The sequence below is a fragment of the Pelodiscus sinensis genome, unplaced genomic scaffold (genome assembly GCF_049634645.1).
Source record: "Pelodiscus sinensis isolate JC-2024 unplaced genomic scaffold, ASM4963464v1 ctg86, whole genome shotgun sequence".
Lineage (NCBI taxonomy): Eukaryota > Metazoa > Chordata > Testudines > Trionychidae > Pelodiscus > Pelodiscus sinensis.
The window spans coordinates 131,226-155,883 of record NW_027465973.1 but is presented as its reverse complement, the minus strand read 5'-3'; the positions used below and the strand labels follow the sequence as shown (position 1 = coordinate 155,883).

At 63.8% G+C, this 24,658-nt stretch overlaps 1 protein-coding gene across 1 annotated transcript; it reads left to right on the top strand.

Moving 5' to 3' along the window:
• The first annotated feature begins 145 nt into the window (after positions 1-145).
• LOC102456784 (serine/threonine-protein kinase LMTK3-like) lies at positions 146-21,962 on the top strand. The gene is given in 17 exon segments (XM_075917475.1): positions 146-2,133; positions 8,608-8,741; positions 9,054-9,204; positions 11,424-11,500; positions 12,429-12,547; positions 13,201-13,288; positions 13,596-13,744; positions 13,965-14,049; positions 14,183-14,304; positions 14,527-14,543; positions 14,546-14,672; positions 16,433-17,333; positions 17,335-18,847; positions 19,669-19,991; positions 20,365-20,479; positions 20,966-21,199; positions 21,572-21,962. Coding segments are annotated over 17 exon segments (4,260 nt in total). The 5' UTR covers positions 146-2,045; the 3' UTR covers positions 21,589-21,962.
• Positions 21,963-24,658: the final 2,696 nt, after the last annotated feature.

The following is a 24,658-nucleotide window of genomic DNA, read 5'->3' as shown; positions in this document are numbered from 1 at the left end:
CCTGGCCTTGTGACTATGTGCTGGCGACAGCGTGTGCGGGTGTGAGGTAGCGTGTGTGTGTGACACTGTGCATATGAAACATGTTGGCGTGCGAGAGAGTCAGTGTGTGTATGAACCACGCGTGTCGGGTGTTTATGGGCAGGGTGTGTACAAGCTGTGTGTGTGTGTGTGTGTGTATGTGTGTGTGTGTGTGTGACTTAGTCAGAGGATGTGCAAGCTATTTAAGAACAGGTTAGACAGACACCTGTCAGGGATGGTATACACCAGTGTTTCTCAGCCAGTGATACGAGTACCCTTAGAGGGTACTGAAGAGAAGTCGGGGGGGTACGTAAACACAACTGAAATGTGGAGAAAACTGAATGTTTGTATTAATTTTTACAACGCTTTATTATTTTTGTACTTTTTACACCCAAAAATGTAATCGCCCCTCAAGCTACGATTAAGTTGTTTAAACAAATGCATTATAATGGTAGAAAAAATGTTGCGTTTCTGAAAACTGTAGGTACTGTGGGTATTTCTAATTTTTTTTCAAAGGGGTACTTTATAAAAAAAGGTTGAGAAACACTGATCTCGACCGCGTTTGGTCCTGCTGTGAGGGCAGGGGACTGGACTTGATGACCTCTTGAGATCCCTACTGGTTCTAGGTTTCTAAGCTCTGTGTGTGTGACAGTTTGTGTACAAGGAGGGGGCGTGATGTTGTCAGGGTGTGTACGAATTGCGTGTGTGACACTGTCAGTGTGTATAAACTCCATGTGTGTGATTGGGTGTGACACTGTGTGTATGAGCTCTGTGTGTGTCACTGTCATGGTGTGTAGTGTGTGAGACTATCAGGGTGTGCGTTGACACTGTGTATTCAAGCCGTGTGTGTAACATTGTCAGGGTGTGCGGCTGACACTGTGTGTACAAGCTGTGTGTGTAACATTGTCAGAGTGTGTGTGAACAGTGTGCATGTGACAGTAGGTGTACAAGCCGTGTGTGAGAGAGACATTGTGCGTGCAAGCCGTGTGTGTGAGATTGTGCATCTACAAGCTGAATGTGAGACATTGCTAGTGTGTGTGACACTGTGTCTGTGTGTGTGTAAGCTGTGTGCGTGTGTTGTGTCTGGATGGCTCATTGTGTAGGTGACACTGTGTGTGTTTGTGGATGACACCTCTACTCAGCCCCCTCCCCTCCTTGATTTGGGGAATCCTCGGTGGCTCCCCCCACACCTTGCACCCCCAAACTCCACCCTCTCCCCAAATCCCCCCTCACACACCGTCCCTCCCCATCCCTCTCCCACAGTGCCCTGCTGCAGCTCAGGCTGGTACCAGAGAGAAGGTAACCATGGAGACGCTCCCCCCCCCCCCCCATCTCCTGCATCTCTTCGGCCCCTCCCCACCGTCCTCTGGCCGTTCTGTGGGCTGCTGGCCCTGACGGACAGCCCCCGGGCCCAATCGGCGAGCCCAGCGGCGCGGGAGGGAGGGGTGTCTGTCCGAGGGGTGGGTCTTTTCTCCATCAATTCCAGCAACCCAGCTCCCCAGCCAGGCGGATGCCGAAAGCACCCAGCCTCCCATTGGGCTCCATCCTCCTTTTCTTCTCCCCTTCCCCCTCCACATCCCCGCCCCTCCCACCCCTGGGAAAGGGGGGAGAACCCAGACGTCGGCCCGGATCTCCCCCCAACCCTCCCGTCTTCCTTTCCACCCCGCATCCCCCCCTCCCCAATTCTTCTCCTCCCCCCTCCATTGTTGGCATGGCCGTACACCGCGTCTGAGCCTTTCTCTGCTCTGCCCCCGGGCTCCCGAGGAGACGGAGCGAGGAAGATGCTTCGGGATGGAAAGCAGGTAGCAGCCGCGGCCGGGGCGGCCCGTCGTCCCGGAGATGCCAAGCCGGGGTGCGCTGCTGCCCGGGATCCCCTCGCCCCTTCGGATGTGTGAGCGCCGCCGGGCGTCCCCCCACCGCCCCCTGCGGATCCCCCGCCTGGTTTCCCTCCCCTGGCTCAGCCCCGCGCCCCCCCTGACCCGAGGCTGTCCGGGCCCCCGCCGATCCATGCCCGCCGAGCCCCGACAATGCTAAGGCAGGGACCCGTCGTCCTGCTGGCCGCCTCTATGTCGTATTTCAACCCGGACAGAGCACTGGCCGCGCCGCTGGAGAACGGTGAGCACCCGGCCTGGAGGCCTCCCCGGTGTCTGGGCGCGGGGAGGGGGCAGATACCCCGGCGGTTCCACCGACCCTGCGGGTCCATCCGTCTCTCCGTCCATCCTTTGCTTTCCTCGCCCCTCCTTCCTCCCCCTTCGTCCTTCCTTCCCCTTCCTCCTCCGGCCCTTCCTCTGTCCCCCTTCCTCGGCTCCCCCTTCCTCCTCCGGCCCTTCCTCTGTCCCCCTTCCTCTGTCCCCCTTCCTCTGCTCCCCCTTCCTCGGCTCCCCCTTCCTCCTCCGGCCCTTCCTCTGTCCCCCTTCCTCTGTCCCCCTTCCTCGGCTCCCCCTTCCTCCTCCGGCCCTTCCTCTGTCCCCCTTCCTCTGCTCCCCCTTCCTCCTCCGGCCCTTCCTCTGTCCCCCTTCCTCGGCTCCCCCTTCCTTCCCCTTCCTCCTCCGGCCCTTCCTCCGCTCCCCTTCCTCGGCTCCCCCTTCCTCCTCCGGCCCTTCCTCGGCTCCCCCTTCCTCCTCCGGCCCTTCCTCTGTCCCCCTTCCTCGGCTCCCCCTTCCTCCTCCGGCCCTTCCTCCATCCCCCTTCCTCCTCCGGCCCTTCCTCCGCTCCCCCTTCCTCCTCCGGCCCTTCCTCTGCTCCCCCTTCCTCCTCCGGCCCTTCCTCCATCCCCCTTCCTCCTCCGGCCCTTCCTCCGCTCCCCCTTCCTCCTCCGGCCCTTCCTCTGCTCCCCCTTCCTCCTCCGGCCCTTCCTCCGCTCCCCCTTCCTCCTCCGGCCCTTCCTCTGCTCCCCCTTCCTCCTCCGGCCCTTCCTCTGCTCCCCCTTCCTCCTCCGGCCCTTCCTCCGCTCCCCCTTCTTCCTCCAGCCCTTCCTCTGCTCTCCCTTCCTCCTCCGGCCCTTCCTCTGCTCCCCCTTCCTCCTCCGGCCCTTCCTCTGCTCCCCCTTCCTCCTCCGGCCCTTCCTCTGCTCCCCCTTCCTCCTCCGGCCCTTCCTCTGCTCTCCCTTCCTCCTCCGGCCCTTCCTCTGCTCTCCCTTCCTCCTCCGGCCCTTCCTCCGCTCCCCCTTCTTCCTCCGGCCCTTCCTCGGCTCCCCCTTCCTCCTCCGGCCCTTCCTCCATCCCCCTCCCTCCTCCGGCCCTTCCTCCGTCCCCCTTCCTCCTCCAGCCCTTCCTCTGCTCCCCCTTCCTCCTCCGGCCCTTCCTCTGCTCCCCCTTCCTCCTCCGGCCCTTCCTCTGCTCTCCCTTCCTCCTCCGGCCCTTCCTCCGCTCCCCCTTCTTCCTCCGGCCCTTCCTCGGCTCCCCCTTCCTCCTCCGGCCCTTCCTCCATCCCCCTCCCTCCTCCGGCCCTTCCTCCGTCCCCCTTCCTCCTCCAGCCCTTCCTCTGCTCCCCCTTCCTCCTCCGGCCCTTCCTCTGCTCCCCCTCCCTCCTCCGGCCCTTCCTCCGTCCCCCTTCCTCCTCCGGCCCTTCCTCTGCTCCCCCTTCCTCCTCCGGCCCTTCCTCCGCTCCCCCTTCTTCCTCCGGCCCTTCCTCGGCTCCCCCTTCCTCCTCCGGCCCTTCCTCTGCTCCCCCTTCCTCCTCCGGCCCTTCCTCTGCTCCCCCTTCCTCCTCCGGCCCTTCCTCCGCTCCCCCTTCCTCCTCCGGCCCTTCCTCCGCTCCCCCTTCCTCCTCCGGCCCTTCCTCCATCCCCCTTCCTCCTCCGGCCCTTCCTCCGCTCCCCCTTCTTCCTCCGGCCCTTCCTCCGCTCCCCCTTCCTCCTCCGGCCCTTCCTCTGCTCTCCCTTCCTCCTCCAGCCCTTCCTCTGTCCCCCTTCCTCGGCTCCCCCTTCCTCCTCCGGCCCTTCCTCTGCTCTCCCTTCCTCCTCCAGCCCTTCCTCTGTCCCCCTTCCTCCGCTCCCCCTTCTTCCTCCGGCCCTTCCTCCGCTCCCCCTTCCTCCTCCGGCCCTTCCTCCGCTCCCCCTTCCTCCTCCGGCCCTTCCTCCGCTCCCCCTTCCTCCTCCGGCCCTTCCTCCGTCCCCCTTCCTCCTCCGGCCCTTCCTCTGCTCCCCCTTCCTCCTCCGGCCCTTCCTCTGCTCCCCCTTCCTCCTCCGGCCCTTCCTCCGCTCCCCCTTCTTCCTCCGGCCCTTCCTCTGCTCCCCCTTCTTCCTCCGGCCCTTCCTCTGCTCCCCCTTCCTCCTCCGGCCCTTCCTCCGCTCCCCCTTCTTCCTCCGGCCCTTCCTCTGCTCCCCCTTCCTCCTCCGGCCCTTCCTCTGCTCCCCCTTCCTCCTCCAGCCCTTCCTCTGCTCCCCCTTCCTCCTCCGGCCCTTCCTCCGCTCCCCCTTCCTCCTCCAGCCCTTCCTCTGCTCCCCCTTCCTCCTCCGGCCCTTCCTCTGCTCCCCCTTCCTCCTCCGGCCCTTCCTCCGCTCCCCCTTCCTCCTCCGGCCCTTCCTCCGCTCCCCCTTCTTCCTCCGGCCCTTCCTCGGCTCCCCCTTCCTCCTCCGGCCCTTCCTCCATCCCCCTCCCTCCTCCGGCCCTTCCTCCGTCCCCCTTCCTCCTCCAGCCCTTCCTCTGCTCCCCCTTCCTCCTCCGGCCCTTCCTCTGCTCCCCCTTCCTCCTCCGGCCCTTCCTCCATCCCCTTTCCTCCTCCGGCCCTTCCTCCGCTCCCCCTTCTTCCTCCGGCCCTTCCTCCGCTCCCCCTTCCTCCTCCGGCCCTTCTTCCATCCCCCTCCCTCCTCCGGCCCTTCCTCTGCTCCCCCTTCCTCCTCCGGCCCTTCCTCCGCTCCCCCTTCCTCCTCCGGCCCTTCTTCCATCCCCCTCCCTCCTCCGGCCCTTCCTCCACTCCCCCTTCCTCCTCCGGCCCTTCCTCCGCTCCCCCTTCTTCCTCCGGCCCTTCCTCCGCTCCCCCTTCCTCCTCCGGCCCTTCTTCCATCCCCCTCCCTCCTCCGGCCCTTCCTCTGCTCCCCCTTCCTCCTCCGGCCCTTCCTCCGCTCCCCCTTCCTCCTCCGGCCCTTCTTCCATCCCCCTCCCTCCTCCGGCCCTTCCTCCGCTCCCCCTTCCTCCTCCGGCCCTTCTTCCATCCCCCTTCCTCCTCCGGCCCTTCCTCCACTCCCCCTTCCTCCTCCGGCCCTTCCTCTGCTCCCCCTTCCTCCTCCGGCCCTTCCTTCCTTCCTTCCCCTTCCTCCTCCGGCCCTTCCTCCACTCCCCCTTCCTCCTCCGGCCCTTCCTCCATCCCCCTCCCTCCTCCGGCCCTTCCTCTGCTCCCCCTTCCTCCTCCGGCCCTTCCTTCCTTCCTTCCCCTTCCTCCTCCGGCCCTTCCTCTGCTCCCCCTTCCTCCTCCGGCCCTTCCTCCACTCCTCCTTCCTCCTCCGGCCCTTCTTCCATCCCCCTTCCTCCTCCGGCCCTTCCTCCGCTCCCCCTTCCTCCTCCGGCCCTTCTTCCATCCCCCTTCCTCCTCCGGCCCTTCCTCCGCTCCTCCTTCCTCCTCCGGCCCTTCCTCCGCTCCCCCTTCCTCCTCCGGCCCTTCTTCCATCCCCCTTCCTCCTCCGGCCCTTCCTCTGCTCCCCCTTCCTCCTCCGGCCCTTCCTCCGCTCCCCCTTCCTCCTCCGGCCCTTCCTCCACTCCCCCTTCTTCCTCCGGCCCTTCCTCCGCTCCCCCTTCTTCCTCCGGCCCTTCCTCCGCTCCCCCTTCCTCCTCTGGCCCTTCCTCCGCTCCCCCTTCCTCCTCCGGCCCTTCCTCCACTCCCCCTTCCTCCTCTGGCCCTTCCTCCGCTCCCCCTTCTTCCTCCGGCCCTTCCTCCGCTCCCCCTTCTTCCTCCGGCCCTTCCTCTGTCCCCCTTCCTCCTCCGGCCCTTCCTCCGCTCCCCCTTCCTCCTCTGGCCCTTCCTCCGCTCCCCCTTCCTCCTCCGGCCCTTCCTCCATCCCCCTCCCTCCTCCGGCCCTTCCTCCGCTCCCCTTCCTCCTCCGGCCCTTCCTCCGCTCCCCCTTCCTCCTCCGGCCCTTCCTCCGCTCCCCCTTCTTCCTCCGGCCCTTCCTTCCTTCCCCTTCTTCCTCCGGCCCTTCCTCCATCCCCCTTCCTCCTCCGGCCCTTCCTCCGCTCCCCCTTCCTCCTCCGGCCCTTCCTCCGCTCCCCCTTCCTCCTCCGGCCCTTCCTCCGCTCCCTTTTCTTCCTCCAGACCCTTCCTCCATCCCCCTTCCTCCTCCGGCCCTTCCTCCGCTCCCTTTTCTTCCTCCAGACCCTTCCTCCATCCCCCTTCCTCCTCCGGCCCTTCCTCCGCTCCCTTTTCTTCCTCCAGACCCTTCCTCCATCCCCCTTCCTCCTCCGGCCCTTCCTCCGCTCCCTTTTCTTCCTCCAGACCCTTCCTCCATCCCCCTTCTTCCTCCGGCCCTTCCTCCATCCCCCTTCCTCCTCCGGCCCTTCCTCCGCTCCCCCTTCCTCCTCTGGCCCTTCCTCCGCTCCCCCTTCCTCCTCTGGCCCTTCCTCCGCTCCCCCTTCTTCCTCCAGCCCTTCCTCTGCTCCCCCTTCCTCCTCTGGCCCTTCCTCCGCTCCCCCTTCTTCCTCCAGCCCTTCCTCCGCTCCCCCTTCCTCCTCCGGCCCTTCCTCCGCTCCCCCTTCTTCTTCTGGCCCTTCCTCCTCCAGACCCTTCCTTCCTTCCCCTTCCTCCTCCAGACCCTTCCTTCCTTCCCCTTCCTCCTCCAACCCTAACCCCCTTCCTCCAGCCCCTTCTTCCTCTGGACCTCCCTTCCCTCCCTCTTCCTCCAGCCCTTCCTCTGCTCCCCCTTCTTCCTCCAGCAAGGGGTGGCCCTAGACTAGCTGCCAACAACTGGTGCCCTAGGCGAACCAAGCAATCGGCGCCCCCACCTCCAAACCCCTCAGTGATATTGCGCCACCATTTGGTGCCCATTTAACTTGGCACCCTAGGCAGCCACCTAGTCCACCTTTATAGACGGGCCGCCCCTGCCTCCAGCCCTTCCTCCGCTCCCCCTTCCTCCAGCCCTTCCTTCCGTCTCCCTTCCTCCTCCAGCCCTTCCTTCCCTCTCTCTTCCTCCTCCAGCCCTTCCTTCGCTCCCCCTTCCTCCAGCCCTTCCTTCCTTCCCCTTCCTCCTCCAGCCCGTCCTTTGCTGCATTTCTTCAGCTTCCTCTTCTTCAGCCCTTCCTCCGCTCTCCCCCTTCCTCGTTCCTGTTTCTGCTTCCTTGGCTGTATCCCACCTGCCTTCCACCCCTGTGCTGTGATCACCAGGGTGTGCGTCCCGTCCCTGCCGCCGATTCCACCCCATCACCGTCTGGGGCTGGTTGGGGGGGCTGAGATCGTGCAGGGGTTTTCTCCCCGCAGGCAGCCAGCCCGGCCCTGCCTTGCAGCAGATGAATCACCCCTGGGCTAGTGAGATGGTTTGGTCCGGAGCTCATGTGACAGCAGAAGAGTGGGGGACGGGGGGTTGGGAGATGGGGTGCTGGTGGGGCTCTTGGGGGGGGTTGAGTCCCCCATTCGGGGGGCTCTGGAGCAGCTGGCATGACTGGAGTTGATGGGACCTGGGCTTGGTCCCGGCAGGTTGATGGGGGCAGGGGTGTCTGGGTCTGGGTGTTTGGAGGGTTTTCTGGGCCACGTTTCAGAAAAGGGATCGGGGGAGGAGCCGTAGGTCCAGTGGGTGAGGTGCAGGGAGTGTCTCAGCCTGGAGCAGTTGGGAAACTGGGCCTGGTTCCCAATGGGTGAATTCAGGGGGGTCTGTCTGTCCCCGCTGCTCTCAGCCACCCGGCCCCTCTCCAAATCTTGCATTTGCCATGAATTACTAATTCCACTGGGCCTGGGCAGTATTTGCCCTGTAACGCCTGGTACCGGGCACCGTTCCCAGGGGGGTTGCCCTATGGAACCCCATTCGGACAGACTCGGTAAGGGGGGAGGGTCTGGGCTCACGGGGCATCCTGGGATGGGTTTGGGCAGTGCCCTCTGGTAGCGGTGCAGACTCTGAGCTAATGACCCTGTGCAGGGGAGGGGCAGAAATGAGCTGTTACATTGCTAGCTGAACTCAGCAGCCTAACCTGCCCCCGTGCTGCGCCCCACACCTCAGCACCGGGGGAAGGGTCCCTGTACACCTAGCCCTGTGCCTCAGAGCTGGCTGCATCTTCTCATGGCCCCATATAACGCCCTACACCAGAGGTGGCTGCAGCTTCTCATGGCCCCATATTATAATGCCCCACCCCAGAAGTGGCTGCATTTCAGCAGGGGAAAAGGTATGTCTGTATAGCCAGCCCCTGGGCCTCAGCCCAGAGGTTGTCACGTCTCAGCGCTGGGTGAGGGATCCCTCTGCAACCAGCCCCCATGCCCCACCCCAGAGGTGGCTGCATCTGAGCAATGAGAAAGGGATCCCTGTATAATGAACTACCATGCCCCACCCCACAGAGTATGTGTCTCCGTGCTGGGCAAGGGATTCCCACATAACCAGCCCCCGTGCTCCACCCCAGAGGGGCTGCATCTCCACACCCGGTGATTTCTTGCTCACATTTCTCTCTCCCACAGACGGGCTGTCCCAAGGCCGGTTCCCTCTCGCCCCTCCCTATGCTGTGGTCTTGATCTCCTGTTCGGGTCTCCTGGCCTTTGTCTTCCTCCTCCTCACCTGCCTGTGCTGCAAACGGGGCGATGTCGGCTTCAAGGTGAAAGACTTCGGGGGCTGGGGAGAAGCGTGGCTGGGTGGCGCACGGCGCGCTGGCCCTTTAAAGGGAAAGCCACATAACCTAGAACACTCCCATTCTGAGCCGAAGAAAGGCCTCCCGAGACTTGTGTGTGACAATGCCTCTGTGTGACATCATGTGTGGCACTGTGGGGGAGGGGCACGGATGTGTGACAAGGCCTCTGTGTGACACGGGGGGGTATGTGAGACGGTGTGTCTGGCGAATGGTGCAAGCAAGTAGAGAGACACAAGGTCCCCTGGTCCTCATGTGTCCCTCTCCATCGCTGCCTTGTAGGAGTTTGAGAACCCAGATGGGGAGGAGTATTCGGGGGAGTACACGCCACCCGCTGAGGAGACCTCATCCTCCCAGTCCATCCCAGATGTCTACATCCTGCCGCTCTCCGAGGTCTCCCTCCCTGCTACCAACCAGCAGATGCCCAAGACAGGTAGGGGATGTGCTAGTCTCCCAGCTGGGGCTGACACATGCTTGGACTGTGGGTACAGGGTGGATTGGAAAATCAGATTCTAGGTTGTGCAATGGGAATGGACTGTGGAAGCTTGGTTCTAGGCTACTCAATGGGGACAGAGTGACCCTGGTTCTTAGTCAATGGGCAAGGGGAAGTTCTGGTTTCTGGACAAGTCTATGACAGCGGGCAAGCTCTAGTTCTAGACTAGTCATTGGGAATGGTGGCGCTGGCTCTATGCTAGTCCACAGGGAGTCTCTGGTTCTAGACTAGTCATTGAGAATGGTGGTACTGGTACTAAGCTAGTCCACGGGGAGTCTCTGGTTCTAGACTAGTCATTGAGAATGGTGGTACTGGTACTAAGCTAGTCCACGGGGAGTCTCTGGTTCTGGACTAGTCATTGGGAATGGTGGTACTGGTACTAAGCTAGTCCACGGGGAGTCTCTGGTTCTAGACTAGTCATTGGGAATGGTGGTACTGGTACTAAGCTAGTCCACAGGGAGTCTCTGGTTCTAGACTAATCATTGGGAATGGTGGCTAGCTCTAAGCTAGTCTATGGGAAGTCTCTGGTTCTAGACTCATCATTGGAAATGGTGGTACTCGTTCTAAGCTAGTGCACAGGGAGGCCTTGGTTCAATGGACAAGGGGTAGTTCGGGTTCTAGACTAGCCTATGGTAGTGGGGGCTCTGGTTCTAGATTAGTAATTGGGAATGGAGGCGCCGGTTCTAAACTAGTCCATGGGGAGGCGCTGGTTCTAGTCTAGCCATTGGAAACGGTGGTGCTGATTCTAAGCTAGTCCACGGGGAGGCGTTGATTCTAGACTACTCAACTAGGGTACGGTGACTCTTGTTTTCAGGGAATCAATGGGGATGAAGAACCTCTGGTTCTAGAGTACTCAACATGGTCAGTAGAGATGGACTGACTCTGTTTCCGGGTGAACAGGGTTGGAGTGGCTCTGGACATAAGGGTCTAAGATACCCAGTGAGAGTTTAGCCACAGGGCCGGTCTTCAAATAGTCTCTAAACAGACTCTAGAAATCAAGATCTAGATCAAGCACTGATGATTAATTAGGTCCAAACTAGACCAGAGAAAGGGGCTGAGATGTTTGTAGCCTTGAATTAGCATCTGGACACAGTGGGATTAGATACCACATTCTGGATTAGTAGATAGGACAAAAGACCACAGAGCTGTGTTCTAGGCTAGCCAGCCAGAGGACAGAGACTCTGGTAACCACATTCTCTGCTAACCAGTGAGATTCAGTAGCTGGAAGCTAAGCTCTAGAGTAGCCAGCGTTAATGCAGCAAATCAAGAAAATAGGCTGTAAAAGACCAACCAACGAAGCAGGAATCAGCACTATAAAGCAGACCCTAGACCAGCATTTCTTAAACTGTGTCTGTGGCACACCGGTGTGCCATGAGGCAGTCGGAGATATGCCGTGAGAACAACAGAATTCAAAATGGCCACCCTTAAAGGGATAGGCGACTTTTTTTTTCTCCCTCAATAACCCCCCCCCCCCCCGACCCTATTTTTCTTTTTCTTTTTTGCTCAATAACTTTTCCTCGGATTCTTTTTTTCTTGGTGTTCCTCATAAAAAAAATTATTGTTTGGTGTTCCTCCATCTTAAAAAGTTTCAGAAACACTGCCCTAGACACACCAAACGTGGAATCAATGACCCGGGAAAAGAGGGTTAAGATTAACAATGTTCTTGTTGAGCTACCCTGGATGCAGAAACTCTAGAAATCTCCTTGCAGGCAAGTAGTGTTCTGGACTCCCGTGTTCTGGACAGCAACAGCTCTGGGTCTAGATCACTGCGGGACACTGCGGTGTTCGTAGGGAAAATGTTTGGAGCTTGAATGACTCCTGCAACCCAATTCTAGACCAGCGAGGTTCCAAACAAAGGCTGGTGAAACAACTGTGTTCTAGACTAGCCATCAAGGTGGCTCCGCTGTTAACAGCCATGTTCTAGATGACCCAATGAGGAATGCCGTGACTGAGAAAATGGTTCTAGACCAGCCAGTGACTCTGGAAACCGCATTGCGAATGAGCTGATGGCACAGTCCCGCGGCGGGGGGAGCCCTGAAGGGGGATCCCAAGGCTCTTTCCTGCTGGGAGGAGGGATTCGTAGGGGGCCATCACAAGAGCTCCCGGCGAAGGGACTCACAGGGTTCAGCTCCTACCTCACCTCCTGTGTCGCTTTCCAGACCTGGTGAAACACATGGGCCTGAGCCGGCAGCACCTCAGCTACCTGCAGGAGATCGGCAACGGCTGGTTTGGGAAGGTGAGTGCATCCCTCCCTCCTTCGCTACCCCCCTTCCGGCTCCACAGGTGTCATGGCCCAATCACAGGGCCTGGCTGGCTCAGGGGGGCAGGGAATGGGGCAGGGGTCTGTCCCCTCTGGGGGTCGCCGGCTCCCACCCAGCTCCAGGGTAGGGCCTGGCTGGCTCAGGGGGGCAGGGAATGGGGCAGGGGTCTGTCCCCTCTGGGGGTCGCCGGCTCCCACCCAGCTCCAGGGTAGGGCCTGGCTGGCTCAGGGGGGCAGGGAATGGGGCAGGGGTCTGTCCCCTCTGGGGGTCGCCGGCTCCCACCCAGCTCCAGGGCAGGGCCTGGCTGGCTCAGGGGGGCAGGGAATGGGGCAGGGGTCTGTCCCCTCTGGGGGTCGCCGGCTCCCACCCAGCTCCAGGGCAGGGCCTGGCTGGCTCAGGGGGGCAGGGAATGGGGCAGGGGTCTGTCCCCTCTGGGGGTCGCCGGCTCCCACCCAGCTCCAGGGCAGGGCCTGGCTGGCTCAGGGGGGCAGGGAATGGGGCAGGGGTCTGTCCCCTCTGGGGGTCGCCGGCTCCCACCCAGCTCCAGGGCAGGGCCTGGCTGGCTCAGGGGGGTAGAGAATGGGGCAGGGCTCTGTCCCCTCTGGGGGTCGCCGGCTCCCACCCAGCTCCAGGGCAGGGCCTGGCTGGCTCAGGAGGGCAGGGCCTGGCTGGCTCAGGGGGGCAGGGAATGGGGCCTTTCTTTTCTAGTGACAGGAAGCAATCCCCATGTGGTGGACCTCACATGAATCAGGTTTGTTGGGTCTCAGCAGCCCCCATGGTGGAGAGGTGGAAGGCCGGGCGGTTCTCAGAGACCGAGCACCGGTCTGAGCCCCCCAAGATGGGGGGGATGGGGCCCCACCTGGGTGCAGAGCCTGCGTTGTGACCGTCAGCTCTGTCTCCTAGGTGATCCTGGGGGAGATCTTCTCCGACTTCACCCCAGCCCAGGTGGTGGTAAAGGAGCTCCGGGCCAGCGCCGGGCCCCTGGAGCAGCGGAAGTTCCTGTCCGAGGCTCAGCCCTATCGGTAATTAGGGGAGGAGGAGGCTCCCCAGAAGTGGCTGCATCTCAGCGCCGGGCGAGAGCTCCTCGTCTCCCCAGCCCCTGCGCCCCACCCCAGAAGCAGCCGCATCTCAGCATCCTCAGAACCCCAAGAGCAGCTGTAGCGGGCGGAGGCGTGCATGGGACCCACGGGGCTCCCCAGGGACCGGGGGTCCTGCTGATTCAGCCCAGACTGACAGATGGAGGGCAGGGCGTTTAAAGCCACAGGGCCAAGATAAAACCCCTGCCGCTAAAAATCCTCCTTCTCCCGCCCCAGCCATGCAGGACGGGAGGGTCTGGGGCGGGTCCGAGGCCGGGTGGGATCGAATCACTGGATCCCACCGCCTCTTCCAGCCCTTCGGGAAACGTCCTGCCCCCTGTGCAACGGCCGGTGCTCCCCCGGAGCTTACGGAGGGGGGGAATCAAGGCACAAGGGAGAGGGGCTGGCCCCTCCCCCGTCATCATCAGAGCAGTAGGGAGAACCCAGGTGTCCTGGCGCCTCCCCCCCCCCCCCCCCCCCCGGCTCTAACCACTAGCCACTACTCCCCTCGCAGAACCCAGGCATGTGGGGGCTGCCGTTACCGGGGGGCAATGACAGTGCTTTCTCTCTCTCTCTGACCCCCCCCCCCTTGATTGAAGAACCCTCCAGCACCCAAACATCCTGCAGTGCCTGGGGCTGTGCACAGAGACCATCCCCTTCCTGCTCATCATGGAGTTCTGTCAGCTGGTGAGTGCACCGCTGCCCCTCCCCCCCGCAGCTGGGGTCAGACCTGCCCCGGGGGGGTGGGCGGCAGGAGGGGTCCGATCTGCCCGGTCTGTGTGTGTCAGAGCAGGGGAGCACGCTGTCTCCGGGGGGGCTGTGCGCATTGCTGACTTGTGTGTCATAGCCCCCATACTGCCACAGGCTGGGTGGGGAGTCTCCACTCCCTCAGCTGCTTGGGCCAGCACTCGCAGGCCCAGTTGCTGCTGAGTGCCCCCCCCCCCCCCGAGCTGTACCCTGCCCTCACTGGCCTCTGCCCCTCCCGTTGCCCCAGGGTGACTTGAAGCGCTACCTGCGTGCCCAGCGCCAGGCGGACGGCCTGACCCCCGACCTGCTGACCCGCGAGCTCGGCACCCTGCAGCGCATGGCCTACGAGCTCACCCTGGGGCTGCTGCACCTGCACAAGCACAACTACATCCACAGGTGAGCCGGCGGCGGGAGGGAAGAGGGGCTAGCGGGGGGAAGCTGGGAGGCAGGGCTCCTGGATCCTCTCCCATCTCCGGGAGGGGAGTGCGGGGCAGGGGTTAGAGCGGGGGGAGGGGCTGGGAGGTGGCGCTCTCCCCAGGGCAGGGCTGATGCCGAGGGGGGTCCCCGGAGGAGGCTGCCGGCCACTGACGGGGTCTCCCCACATCCCCCCGCACAGCGACCTAGCCCTGCGGAACTGCCTGCTGACTTCCGACCTCACCGTCCGGGTCGGCGACTACGGCCTCTCCCACAACAACTACAAGGTGAGCACCCTGGGGTGGGGGGCGGGGAACGGGGCAGGGGCTGTGTCCTCCAGGGGGCGCCAGCTCATCCAGCCCCAGGGAGGTTCCTGCCCAGTGCTGACCCCCCCCCCACCCCCCCCCCCGGCCCCTGCAGGAGGATTATTACATCACCCCCGACCGGCTGTGGATCCCGCTGCGCTGGGTGGCGCCGGAGCTGCTGGACGAGGTTCACGGGACCCTCATGGTGGTGGATCAGAGCAAGGAGAGCAACGTCTGGTGAGCGGAGCGTGTGGCCCTGGGGAGCCGGGGTCGGTCGGGGGGGGGGGCGCTTTGGGGAGATCGCGGCCCCTGAGCTACCTGTTCTACATGGCTGTTAACCTGCCCTCGGGCCCCACCCCAGAGGGGCCGCATCTCAGCACCAAGCGAGGGGTCCCTGTGTGCCTGCCCCGCCCCAGGCGAGGAATCCAGGCACTCATCCTATAACCCTGTCCTCTCCAGGTCTCTGGGGGTGACGATCTGCTGTTTGAATTCGGCAGCCAGCCCTACCGGCACCTGTCGGACGAAGAGGTTCTCGCCTTCGTCATCAAGGAGCAGCAGATGAAGCTGGCCAAGCCACGCCTGAAGCTGCCCTACTCTGATTACTGGTGAGTGCTGGCTCCCTGGAGATTTGGGGAGGGGGAGAGGCATCAGGTAACTGGCTGCTCACAGCCTTAGCCTGGTACCGGTACCCCGAAAGGCTGAGGACCGCTGGACATGGTGTGCGCCTGACAGACTCACAGACGGCTGCGACCCCATTCGTCTCTCCCGCCTCGTTCTGCCTCTCCGGCTGTTGTTTTCTGGCTGTTCTTCTTTCTCGCTCTTGTTTTCCACTTGGTCTTCTGCCTCCCTCTCTCCAGAGCTATGTCTACACTGGCGGGTTCTTGCGCCAGAAATATGCAAATGAGGCTAAGCGTGGAATATCGCTGAGCCTCATTTGCATATCTAATGAGCTGCCATTTTTGCGGACGAGGCTCTTGCGGCAGAAGGAGCTGGCTACACTGCCCCTTCTTGTCTCTTTCGCTGTTTTTCCTCCCTCTGACTGGTCTCTAGCTCTTTCTGACTTCTGTTTCTCCATCTGCTACTTCTGACTGTTCTCTGCCTCTTGGGCTATTATTTCCTGGCTGTTCTCACTTTGGCTGTTTTCTGACTGTTTTTCTGCCTCTCTTTGATTTTTTTTCTGACTGTTCTTCTCTTGCCAACTATTTTTCTGTCTCTACAGCCATTACTTTCTTACTGTTCTTCTGCCTCTCTGTCCAGTTGTTCTCTGCAGCTGTCCTTTTCTCTTTCTGGCTATTATTTCCTGACTGTTTTCATTCTGTCCAGCAGTTCTTCTGTTTCTCTCTGACAATCTGTTTTTCCCCCAACTGTTCCTCTGTTTCTGCCTATTCTACAGTCTCTCTGAGGGGTGTTTTTTTAGGCTGTTCTTCTGCCTCTTTCTTGACTGTTCTTCTGTATCTTAGCTGTTACTTTTTGGCCATTCTCTCTGTCTCTGATTGTTTTCTGACTGTTCTATTTCTAGCAGTTGTTTTCAGAATGTTCTTTTACGTTTCTCCAGCTGTCTCTCGGGCTGCGGTTCCTGCTGGTCCTTCTGTGTCTCTCCGGCTGTTATTTTTTTTATTGTTCTTTGATCTCTACAGCTGGGTTTTTTTTTTCCTGGTCCTTGTCTCTCTCTCTCTCTCTCTCTCTCTCTCTGGTGGTTCTTCTGCCTCTCCAGCTGTTCATTTTCCGATTGTTGTTTTCTGACTGTTCTGTCTTTTCCTGCCCTGACTGCTCCCCACTCCTTCGAGTTTTTAAAAAAAAGCCTTTTGCCCTATGAGCGCAACGTCGGGCTCACGATGGCGGCACTATTTGAAATCCGGGGAGGTGGGTGGGCGCCCCAGTCTTGTGGGAGGGACCCGGGTTCCAAATGAGTACAGGGGGCAGCTAGCCAGGGGTTCAGGTCACAGGAGGCCGAGCAGAGAACTGTGCACAGCCCCTCTCTGCAGAGAACCATTGGATGCTCCCTGGGGGGGCTCTGCCCGGATGCACAGCCCTAGGGAGCAGTGGCCATAGGCCTCACAGCCGCTAGGATTGCCAGGTGTCCGGTTCTCACCCGGACTATCCTTTATTCAGGTCCCCTGTCCGGTAAAAAAACAGAAAATACTGGACATGTGAGGGGCGTGGGGCCATTTAAAGCATTTAAAGGGGCAGCGCCCTTTTTGTTTTGTTTTGCTCAGCAACTTTGGTCTCCCCCTTTTTTCCCTCAATATAATTTTGTTCCATTTTTTGGGGGGCGGGGGGACAGGCAGGTGTTCGGTATTTTTTGTTAAACCATCTGGCAACCCTAGCAGCCGCAGCGCCCCAACCCCTCTCCTTGCCCCCGCAGGTACGAGGTGATGCAGTCGTGCTGGCTGCCGGCGCCCCAGCGCCCCACCCTGGAGGAGCTGCACCTGCAGCTGAGCTACCTGCTGACGGAGCGCTCCCATGCGCAGGCGGAGGAGAGCTTTGAGTGGCGCTGGAACGCCCTGAAGCCCAAGCGCTCGCCGGCCGCCTCCCCGCCGCCCCGGCGCTGCTCCGCGGAGATCTCAGCCTACCCGCTGCTGGATGGTTTCCAGGGCGCCGACCTGGACGACGTCCTGACGGTCACCGAGAGCAGCCGCGGGCTCAACTTCGAGTACATGTGGGAGAAGGCCCGGCTGGGGCGCTGGAAGGCCGGCTCGGCCCCCGGGGCCACGCCCTCCAGCAACGGCGGGCTGGCTGTGCCCGGCGCCAACCCTTTCTACGAAGCCCCAGTGCGGCAGAGCCTGGAGACGCCCAGCGTGGTCCCGGTGATCAGCGCCCGCAGCCCCTCGGTCAGCAGCGAGTACTACATCCGCTTGGAGGAGCATGGCGACGGGGAAGGGCCCGAGGGCACCGTCTGCGCCCCTAGCCCTGTCTACGAGCGCCAGTACGGGGGGCCCAGCTCCCCGCCGGAGCCCCTCTTCCCGTCCGACTGGGACCCCATCGAAGCGGGCGGGGGCAGCCCCCCGCCGCCGGCCCGGCGCCACCTCCCCCACCTCCTGCCAGAGGGACCGGCCAGCTGGGTCCCCGGCACCACCAACCCCTTCATGGCCCTGTCCCGGGAGCCGGGGCGGGGCGGCGCCAACCCCTTCCGGGCCGAGATCCAGGAGACCTGCCTGACGGAGCCGGCGCCGGGGGGCGTCTTCCTGGGGGAGTCGCTCATCCACGTGTACCGGGAGCTGGAGGAGCAGCAGCGCGGCTGGGACTGCGAGGGGCTGGAGGAGCGGGGGGGCCGGGGAGACGCTGGCGGGGGACCCCTCGGAGTTCCACCCCTCGCCCCCCTGGGACCGGGAGCCCTCGCTGATGGAGGAGCAGAGCTCGGCCGGCAGCACGGACGGGGAGGACGCCAGCAGCGGCGGGGACGGGCGGCGCAACCCCCTGCTCTGCCCGCTCTGCAGCCGGGGCGGGCGCTGCCGCTGCGCCCCGGGCCGGGGGGAGGTGGTGAGCGGCTGGAGCAACCACGCCCCCATCCCCCGCCCCCACCGGGACAGCTACGGCACGGAGGACGACTCCTCCCTGAAGGTGGAGCGGGGCTCCCTTTCCGACTGCCCCATCCTGCTGGGCGAGGGGCCCCCCGAGGCGGGAGAGGGCGCCCCGGGGGTGGGCGGGGCGGGGCCGCTCGCCCCGCCCCCTCCGGCCGGGACCCCGCCCCCTCCCTCGGCGTTCTACGACCCGCTGATGGGCGCGGCCGTGGTGAGCTACGAACTCCAGGACTACCCCAAGCGGGGGGCGGCCGGGCGGCCGCCGGGCTCCCCTTTCCCCGGCCTGGCCGCCGCCTGCTGCAGCGCCATCGTGCCGGTGGAAATCCCCCCGCTGGCCACGCTGGCGGAGAGCGCCGAGGAGGAGACCATCGCCATCCTGCCCGAAGCGGCCGACGGCCCGGCGCTCGGCCGGAGGGGCCCGCTGGACTCGGGGGACTCGCTGGACCTTCCCTCCAACGCCAGCTCCTCCGAGGGCTGCAGCCCGGCCTCCCACTTCTCCTCGCCGGGCCCCAAGGTTGCCGACAGCGGCTACGAGACGGAGAGCACCTTCTCCCCGGAGTTCGTCTGCAAGGAGGCCGAGGGGCGGCCCGAGGGAGAGGACGGGGAGCTGCCCGGCCAAGAGGGCGCCCCCCCGCTGCCCCCCACACCTCTCTCGGAGTCCACCAGCGACCTGACGCTGTCGGAGGAGACGCCGGGGGCCGAGGAGGACGAGGCGGGCACGGGGCGGGGGCTGGCCACGTCCCACCGGGACTCGGCCTATTTTTCCGACGGCGAGGCCGAGGGGGATCGGGGGGAGGAGGAGCCGGCGGCGGGGCAGGGCAGGGGGCAGCCGGCGCCGGCCAAGGCAGAGGCCGGCTTCGTGGTCCAGGTGTGCAAGGAGCAGCTGCTGGTGTCGCTGCGGGAGAACATCACCCGCAACCTGCTCTGCAGCCGCCAGGCCCCGGCGTGCGGGGCCCCAGCCGTGAAGGAGGAGGCAGTGATCCGGCTCTATGCCCTGGAGCCCAGGGAGGGGCCGGCGGAGGCCCGGGGCGCCGGCGGCGGAGACGAGGCGGCCGGAGGCGGCGGGGAGGCGGTGGGCGGGCCCCAGGAGGAGGAGGGGCCGCGCGGCGAGGAAGGACAGCGGGACAGTCGGGGGGCGCGGGAGCTGAGCCAGGAGGCCCCTACCCCCAGCCTCGAGGGGGCCAACCCAGCAGGGGAGCCGCCGCAGCCCCACCCGGGCGGCAGCACAGCAGGGAGCCCCGGCAGCGAGGACATCAAAGGTAGGGAGACGCCGGGGCACCAAGGACCCTCTGCAGAGGAGGGGGGGGAGCCGTCTGGGGAGGAGGGGGGAGCCGTCTGGGGAGGGGGGGAGCCGTCTGGGGAGGAGGGGGGGCCGTCTGGGAGGCGCCCGCAGAGCGTGATGTGGAGAGGGGCGAGGCCGGCACGATAGAGGGGTGTGTAGGGGCATGGAGGGATGGATAGTCGGGGGTGTGGGGATGGGTGGATGGTGGGGAGTGTGGGGAGGAATGGATGTAGGATGGGGTGGGGTGGGATGGACGGACAGACGGATGGAGGACGGGGCAGCGGGGGAGGGGGATGGGGTGGGATGGACGGACAGATGGATGGAGGACGGGGCGGCGGGGGAGGGGGATGGGGTGGGATGGACGGACAGATGGATGGAGGACGGGGCAGCGGGGGAGGGGGATGGGGTGGGATGGATGGATGGATGGACAGATGGATGGAGGAGAGGGCGGCGGGGGAGGGGGATGGGGTGGGATGGATGGATGGACGGACAGATGGATGGAGGACGGGGCGGCGGGGGAGGGGGATGGGGTGGGATGGACGGACAGATGGATGGAGGACGGGGCAGCGGGGGAGGGGGATGGGGTGGGATGGATGGATGGACGGACGGACGGATGGAGGATGGGGCGGCGGGGGAGGGGGATGGGGTGGGATGGATGGATGGACGGACGGACGGATGGAGGTTGGGGCGGCGGGGGAGGGGGATGGAGGACGGGGGGGGTCTCACCCATCTGTCCCTTGACCTTTGACCTCTGCACTTCTCTCTGTCTCTCGCCCCCGCCCTTTGCCCCGCCCCCAGCCAAGGTCTCCCGCCTGTCGCTCGCCCTGCCCCCCCTGAGCCTGCAGCCCTTTGGCGGCCCGGGGGCTCGGAAGGGCTGCGGGGGGCTGGGGCCGGAGGAGGAGGGGGCCGAGCGGGAGGGGCCGGGGCTGGGCGAGGAGGACGAGGACGAGGAGGCGCCGGGGGCCGGGGGCGTCCCCATCGTGGTCAGCGACTCGGACGACGGGCGCTACCTGCGGGGGCTGCTCAAGTCGCCGCGCTCGGCCGAGGAGGCAGCCGAGCTGGACCGCAAGCGCAAGATGGTGTCCTTCTTCGACGACGTCACCATCTACCTCTTCGACCAGGTGAGGGCGGGGCCTGCAGGGTGGGGGCGGGGCCTGCAGGATGGGGGCGGGGACAGCAAAAGATTTTGCTCTTCGAGGATATCACCGTCTACCTCCGCGACCAGGTGAGGGCAGGGCTTTGGGAATGGGGGCGGGGCTTGAGGGACGGGGTGGAGCCTGGGGGCTGGGGGAGGAGCCAGTGAGCTAGAGTGTAAGTGCAGGGGGGTGTGCCATGATGTCACATCTACCTCTCCCACAGGGGCGGGGCCAAGAGAGTCAGGGGCGGAGTCTGGTGTAGGAAGGCAGGGACAAGAAAGAGGAAGGGGCCCCGGGAAGGGGGAGGGGCCAGGGATGGGCGGGGCCAAGACATGAATTCTCCCCGGTCTGCCCCCAGGAGACGCCCACCAACGAGCTGAGCTCGCAGAGCGGCCCGGAGGGCGAGGGCGGCAGCAGCCAGGGCCCCGCGGGGCAGCCCGGCCTCGAGGCCTTCCCGCCCGCCGACGGATTCAGTGAGCGCGGCACCGGGGCGGGGGGCGGGGGAGGCAGGAGGGCGGGGCCAGGACACGGGCGACCCGTCCCGTTGGGCGGCTGACCGACACCCCCCAGTGTTTCTGGAGCTCGTTTGCATATTGTAAAATGTGCATTTGCATGTGGCCAGACACAGTAGCTGAGTGGCTGGAGGTGGGGGTGGGGGCAGGGAGGAGAACGGGGGGGGGGGCAGGTGTCAGGGGGTCACGGGGAGACAGATGGGGCCAGGCACAAGCCAGCTATCCCCTTAAGTAAGGGGGCGTCGGCCACCCTGACCAATGGGGGAGGGGAGCAGCGACTGCTTCAACCAATGGGGAAGGGGTAGTTGGCCACATTAACCAATGAGGAGAGGGGACATCAGCTGCACTTATCAATGGGATAAAGGGCAGTGGCCCCAGTGGGGCGGGGCCATTGGCAGTGGGCGGGGCTGGCCGCGCCCCCTCTCACCCTCCCCCCCCCACACACAGGTGGCAGCTTCGAGTGGGACGACGACTTCCCCCTGATGGCCCAGAACCCCTCCTTCGTCTCCATGGTGACGGACCCCAGCTCGGGGGCCCCCCCGACGCCACCCCCTGTGCTGCTCCCGGCCAAGGGGGCGGAGCCCAGCCTGATGGACGCCCTGCGCTTCTCCCGCTTCACCGTTTCCCCCGCCCTCGAGCCTCACCTGGCCCCCCGCGAAGCCGAGCTGGCTCCCACGGCCAGTGAGTGGGACAGGAGACCAGGGTAGATGGGCCTGTGGGGCTGGTCCGGGACAGGGAGGAGGCGGGATCTCAGGGCAGATGGGCTCATGGGGCTGGTCCAGGAGCAGGCGGGATACCGGGGTAGATGGGCCCATGGGGCGGGTCCTCATGCAGGCAGGATACTGGAGTAGATGGGCCTGTGGGGCTGGTCCAGAGGCAGGCGGGATACTGGAGTAGATGGGACTGGTACAAGAGCAGGCAGGATACCAGGGTAGATGGGCCCATGGGGCTGGTCCACAGGCAGGGAGGAGGCGGGATACCAGGGTAGATGGGCCCGTGGGGCTGGTCCAGTTATTTTGCTCTGACCTATGCCCCTCTTTTCTTTTCTTCCAGACCCAATTGAGAACTGAGGCAGGGACCGGACCCCGCCCCCCACGGCTATCAGGGACTGCTTGGGATGGCTCTGGGCCATTGCCCCCTGCGTCCCACCCCAGGTCTGGCAGGGAGACGCATGTGCCAGGCACGTTCTGGGGAACGCAGAGACTCATTGGAGCCGGCCTTGGGGCGCAGGACAGGGACACGCCTGGCCCCGGCCAGCATTTTGGGGACCTGCTCCGAGGACTTGCTTCTCTGGACAATTTTTTACAGTGACTCAGAGGATGGGGGGTAGGTGGGGGGCAGCCATGCTGCTGAATGTACACCCCCCCCACGGGCCTCTCTCCGCCCCCTTCCTCCCCACATGGGAGTTTGCTGTCGAAACTGTCTTGTGCCAAATCCAATCTAGGGGGGCAGTGAGAAACAGAGGGGGGGGCTAGACTGGCTCCCCCCGGCTTGCTGAACCCCCTTGTGTCTCAAGCAAAGGGGGGAAACATCCCTGCACTCATCAGCGATGGGGGGGGGGTCTCCTCCCCCCAACCAGCCCTTTCCTCCCGCTGTGGAATGTAGCGTCCCATTCCCCCATTGCTTTCCCCACGTGGTTCCAGACGGTGCCTGAAGGATGGACGGACGGACGAATGGGGGCAGCATTGTACAAACACCTTCCCCCCCCCAGGATGAGTATGGGATGGGGGGGACAGGGAAGGAATGACCGGGGGGAGGGGGCGGCTCTTAAAAGGTCCAACACACACTGGTCTCTGCTGTAGGGGTCCCACAGCAGGCTGGGATGTTCCTGGGATCCGAGCAGAGCCCCGGGGTAACTGGGTTCTTACTGGGGTGGGAGGGAGCTCTGCTGATTATGCAGCGCACGGAGGACATGGCCTGTTGGAGGGGGCGGGCGGGTTTGATTGGGTGTATTTCCTAGTTCTGAGGGTTCACCTGTCTTTTGCCCATTGGAGTGCATTAGGTTAGGGTCAGGAAATAGGCCTCTCCCCTCTTGGGGGACCATCTACCCCGGTATCCTGCCTCTTCCTTCGATCAGCCCCACGGGCCCTTCTACCCCGGTATCCCGCCTCCTCCTTCGATCAGCCCCACGGGCCCTTCTACCTCTGTATCCCGCCTCCTTCTTCGATCAGCCCCACGGGCCCTTCTAGCCCGGTATCCCGCCTCCTCCTTCGATCAGCCCTACGGGCCCTTCTACCCCGGTATCCCGCCTCCTCCTTCGATCAGCCCCACGGGCCCTTCTACCCCGGTATCCCGCCTCCTCCTTCGATCAGCCCCACGGGCCCTTCTACCCCGGCATCCCGCCTCCTCCTTCGATCAGCCCCACGGGCCCTTTTTCCCCGGTATCCCGCCTCCTCCTTCGATCAGCCCCATGGGCCCTTCTACCCCAGTATCCCGCCTCCTCCTTCGATCAGCCCCACAGGCCCTTCTACCCCGGTATCCCGCCTCCTCCTTCGATCAGCCCCACGGGCCCTTCTACCCCGGTATCCCGCCTCCTCCTTCGATCAGCCCCATGGGCCCTTCTCCCCCGGTATCCCACCTCCTCCTTCGATCAGCCCCACGGGCCCTTCTACCTCGGTATCCCGCCTCCTCCTTCGATCAGCCCCACGGGCCCTTCTACCCCAGTATCCTGCCTCCTCCTTCGATCAGCCCCACGGGCCCTTCTACCCCAGTATCCTGCCTCCTCCTTCGATCAGCCCCACGGGCCCTTCTACCCCGGTATCCCGCCTCCTCCTTCGATCAGCCCCACGGGCCCTTCTACCTCTGTATCCCGCCTCCTTCTTCGATCAGCCCCACGGGCCCTTCTACCCCGGTATCCCGCCTCCTCCTTCGATCAGCCCCACGGGCCCTTCTACCCAGGTATCCCGCCTCCTCCTTCGATCAGCCCCACGGGCCCTTCTACCCCGGTATCCCGCCTCCTCCTTCGATCAGCCCCCACGGGCCCTTCTACCTCGGTATCCCGCCTCCTCCTTCGATCAGCCCCACGGGCCCTTCTACCCCAGTATCCTGCCTCCTCCTTCGATCAGCCCCACGGGCCCTTCTATCCCAGTATCCCGCCTCCTCCAATCAGCTCCATGGACCCATCTATCCCAGTATCCCGCCTCCTCCAATCAGCTCCATGGGCCCATCTATCCCAGTATCCCGCCTCCTCCTTTGATCAGCCTGATCCTACCCACCCCTGTCCCCCTCACTCACGCCCACTCTGGTGTCCAGCCCCCTTTCCCAGCCCCACAGCACCCAGTACCTGCTGTCAGAAGTGGGGCTGGACCTGGATTTCATGGCATGCTCCAGCGTATGCTTCTGGGTTTGTTTGTTTGTTTGGGGGGGAAGCACCTGCCCCACAAGGACTGAGCCCCTTGAACCCTCCTCCCCTCACCAGGCAGCTGCCAAATGCGGCCATGTCTGTAAATATGTGGGCACAGGGAGGTGCCCGGCATTCCAGCCGGCACCACCTTCGAGCTCCTTCTGATTTGCCAAAATGAAGCGAGATTAAAAAAAGAGTGAACCTTAAATCCCAAATGTCCTTTACTCCCGGGGGTCACGGAGGGAAGGACTGGCAGTGATGCAGTTTGGGGGGCAACGTGGGGGGGGCTGGAGGACTGGGCAGTGATGCAGTTGGGGGGGCAATGGGGGGCTGGAGGACTGGGCAGTGATGCACTTTGGGGGGTGAGGTGGGGGGCTGGAGGAATGGGCGGCGATGCGGTTTGGGGGTGGTGTGGGGAGGCTGGAGGAATGAATGGGCAGTGATGCAGTTTGCGGGGGCGGTGTGGGGGGTGATGGAAGAGGATGTGGAGTGAGAGATGAAAGGAAGTGGGAGCAGAGGGGTGGATGGCTAGACTGCTGCACTGTATGGGATAGCAGGATGGAGGGGGGGTGTTGGGTACATGGCAGGATTGACAAAGGGGATGGATGGGACAGAACGGGCAGCACGGACACGCAGGGCCCCTCCCCGCCAGCAGGGGGCAGCAGGGACACGCAGGGCCCCTCCTCGCCAGCAGGGGGCGACAGGGACACGCAGGGCCCCTCCTCGCCAGCAGGGGACGGCAGGGACACGCAGGGCCCCTCCCCGCCAGCAGGGGGAAGCAGGGACACGCAGGGCCC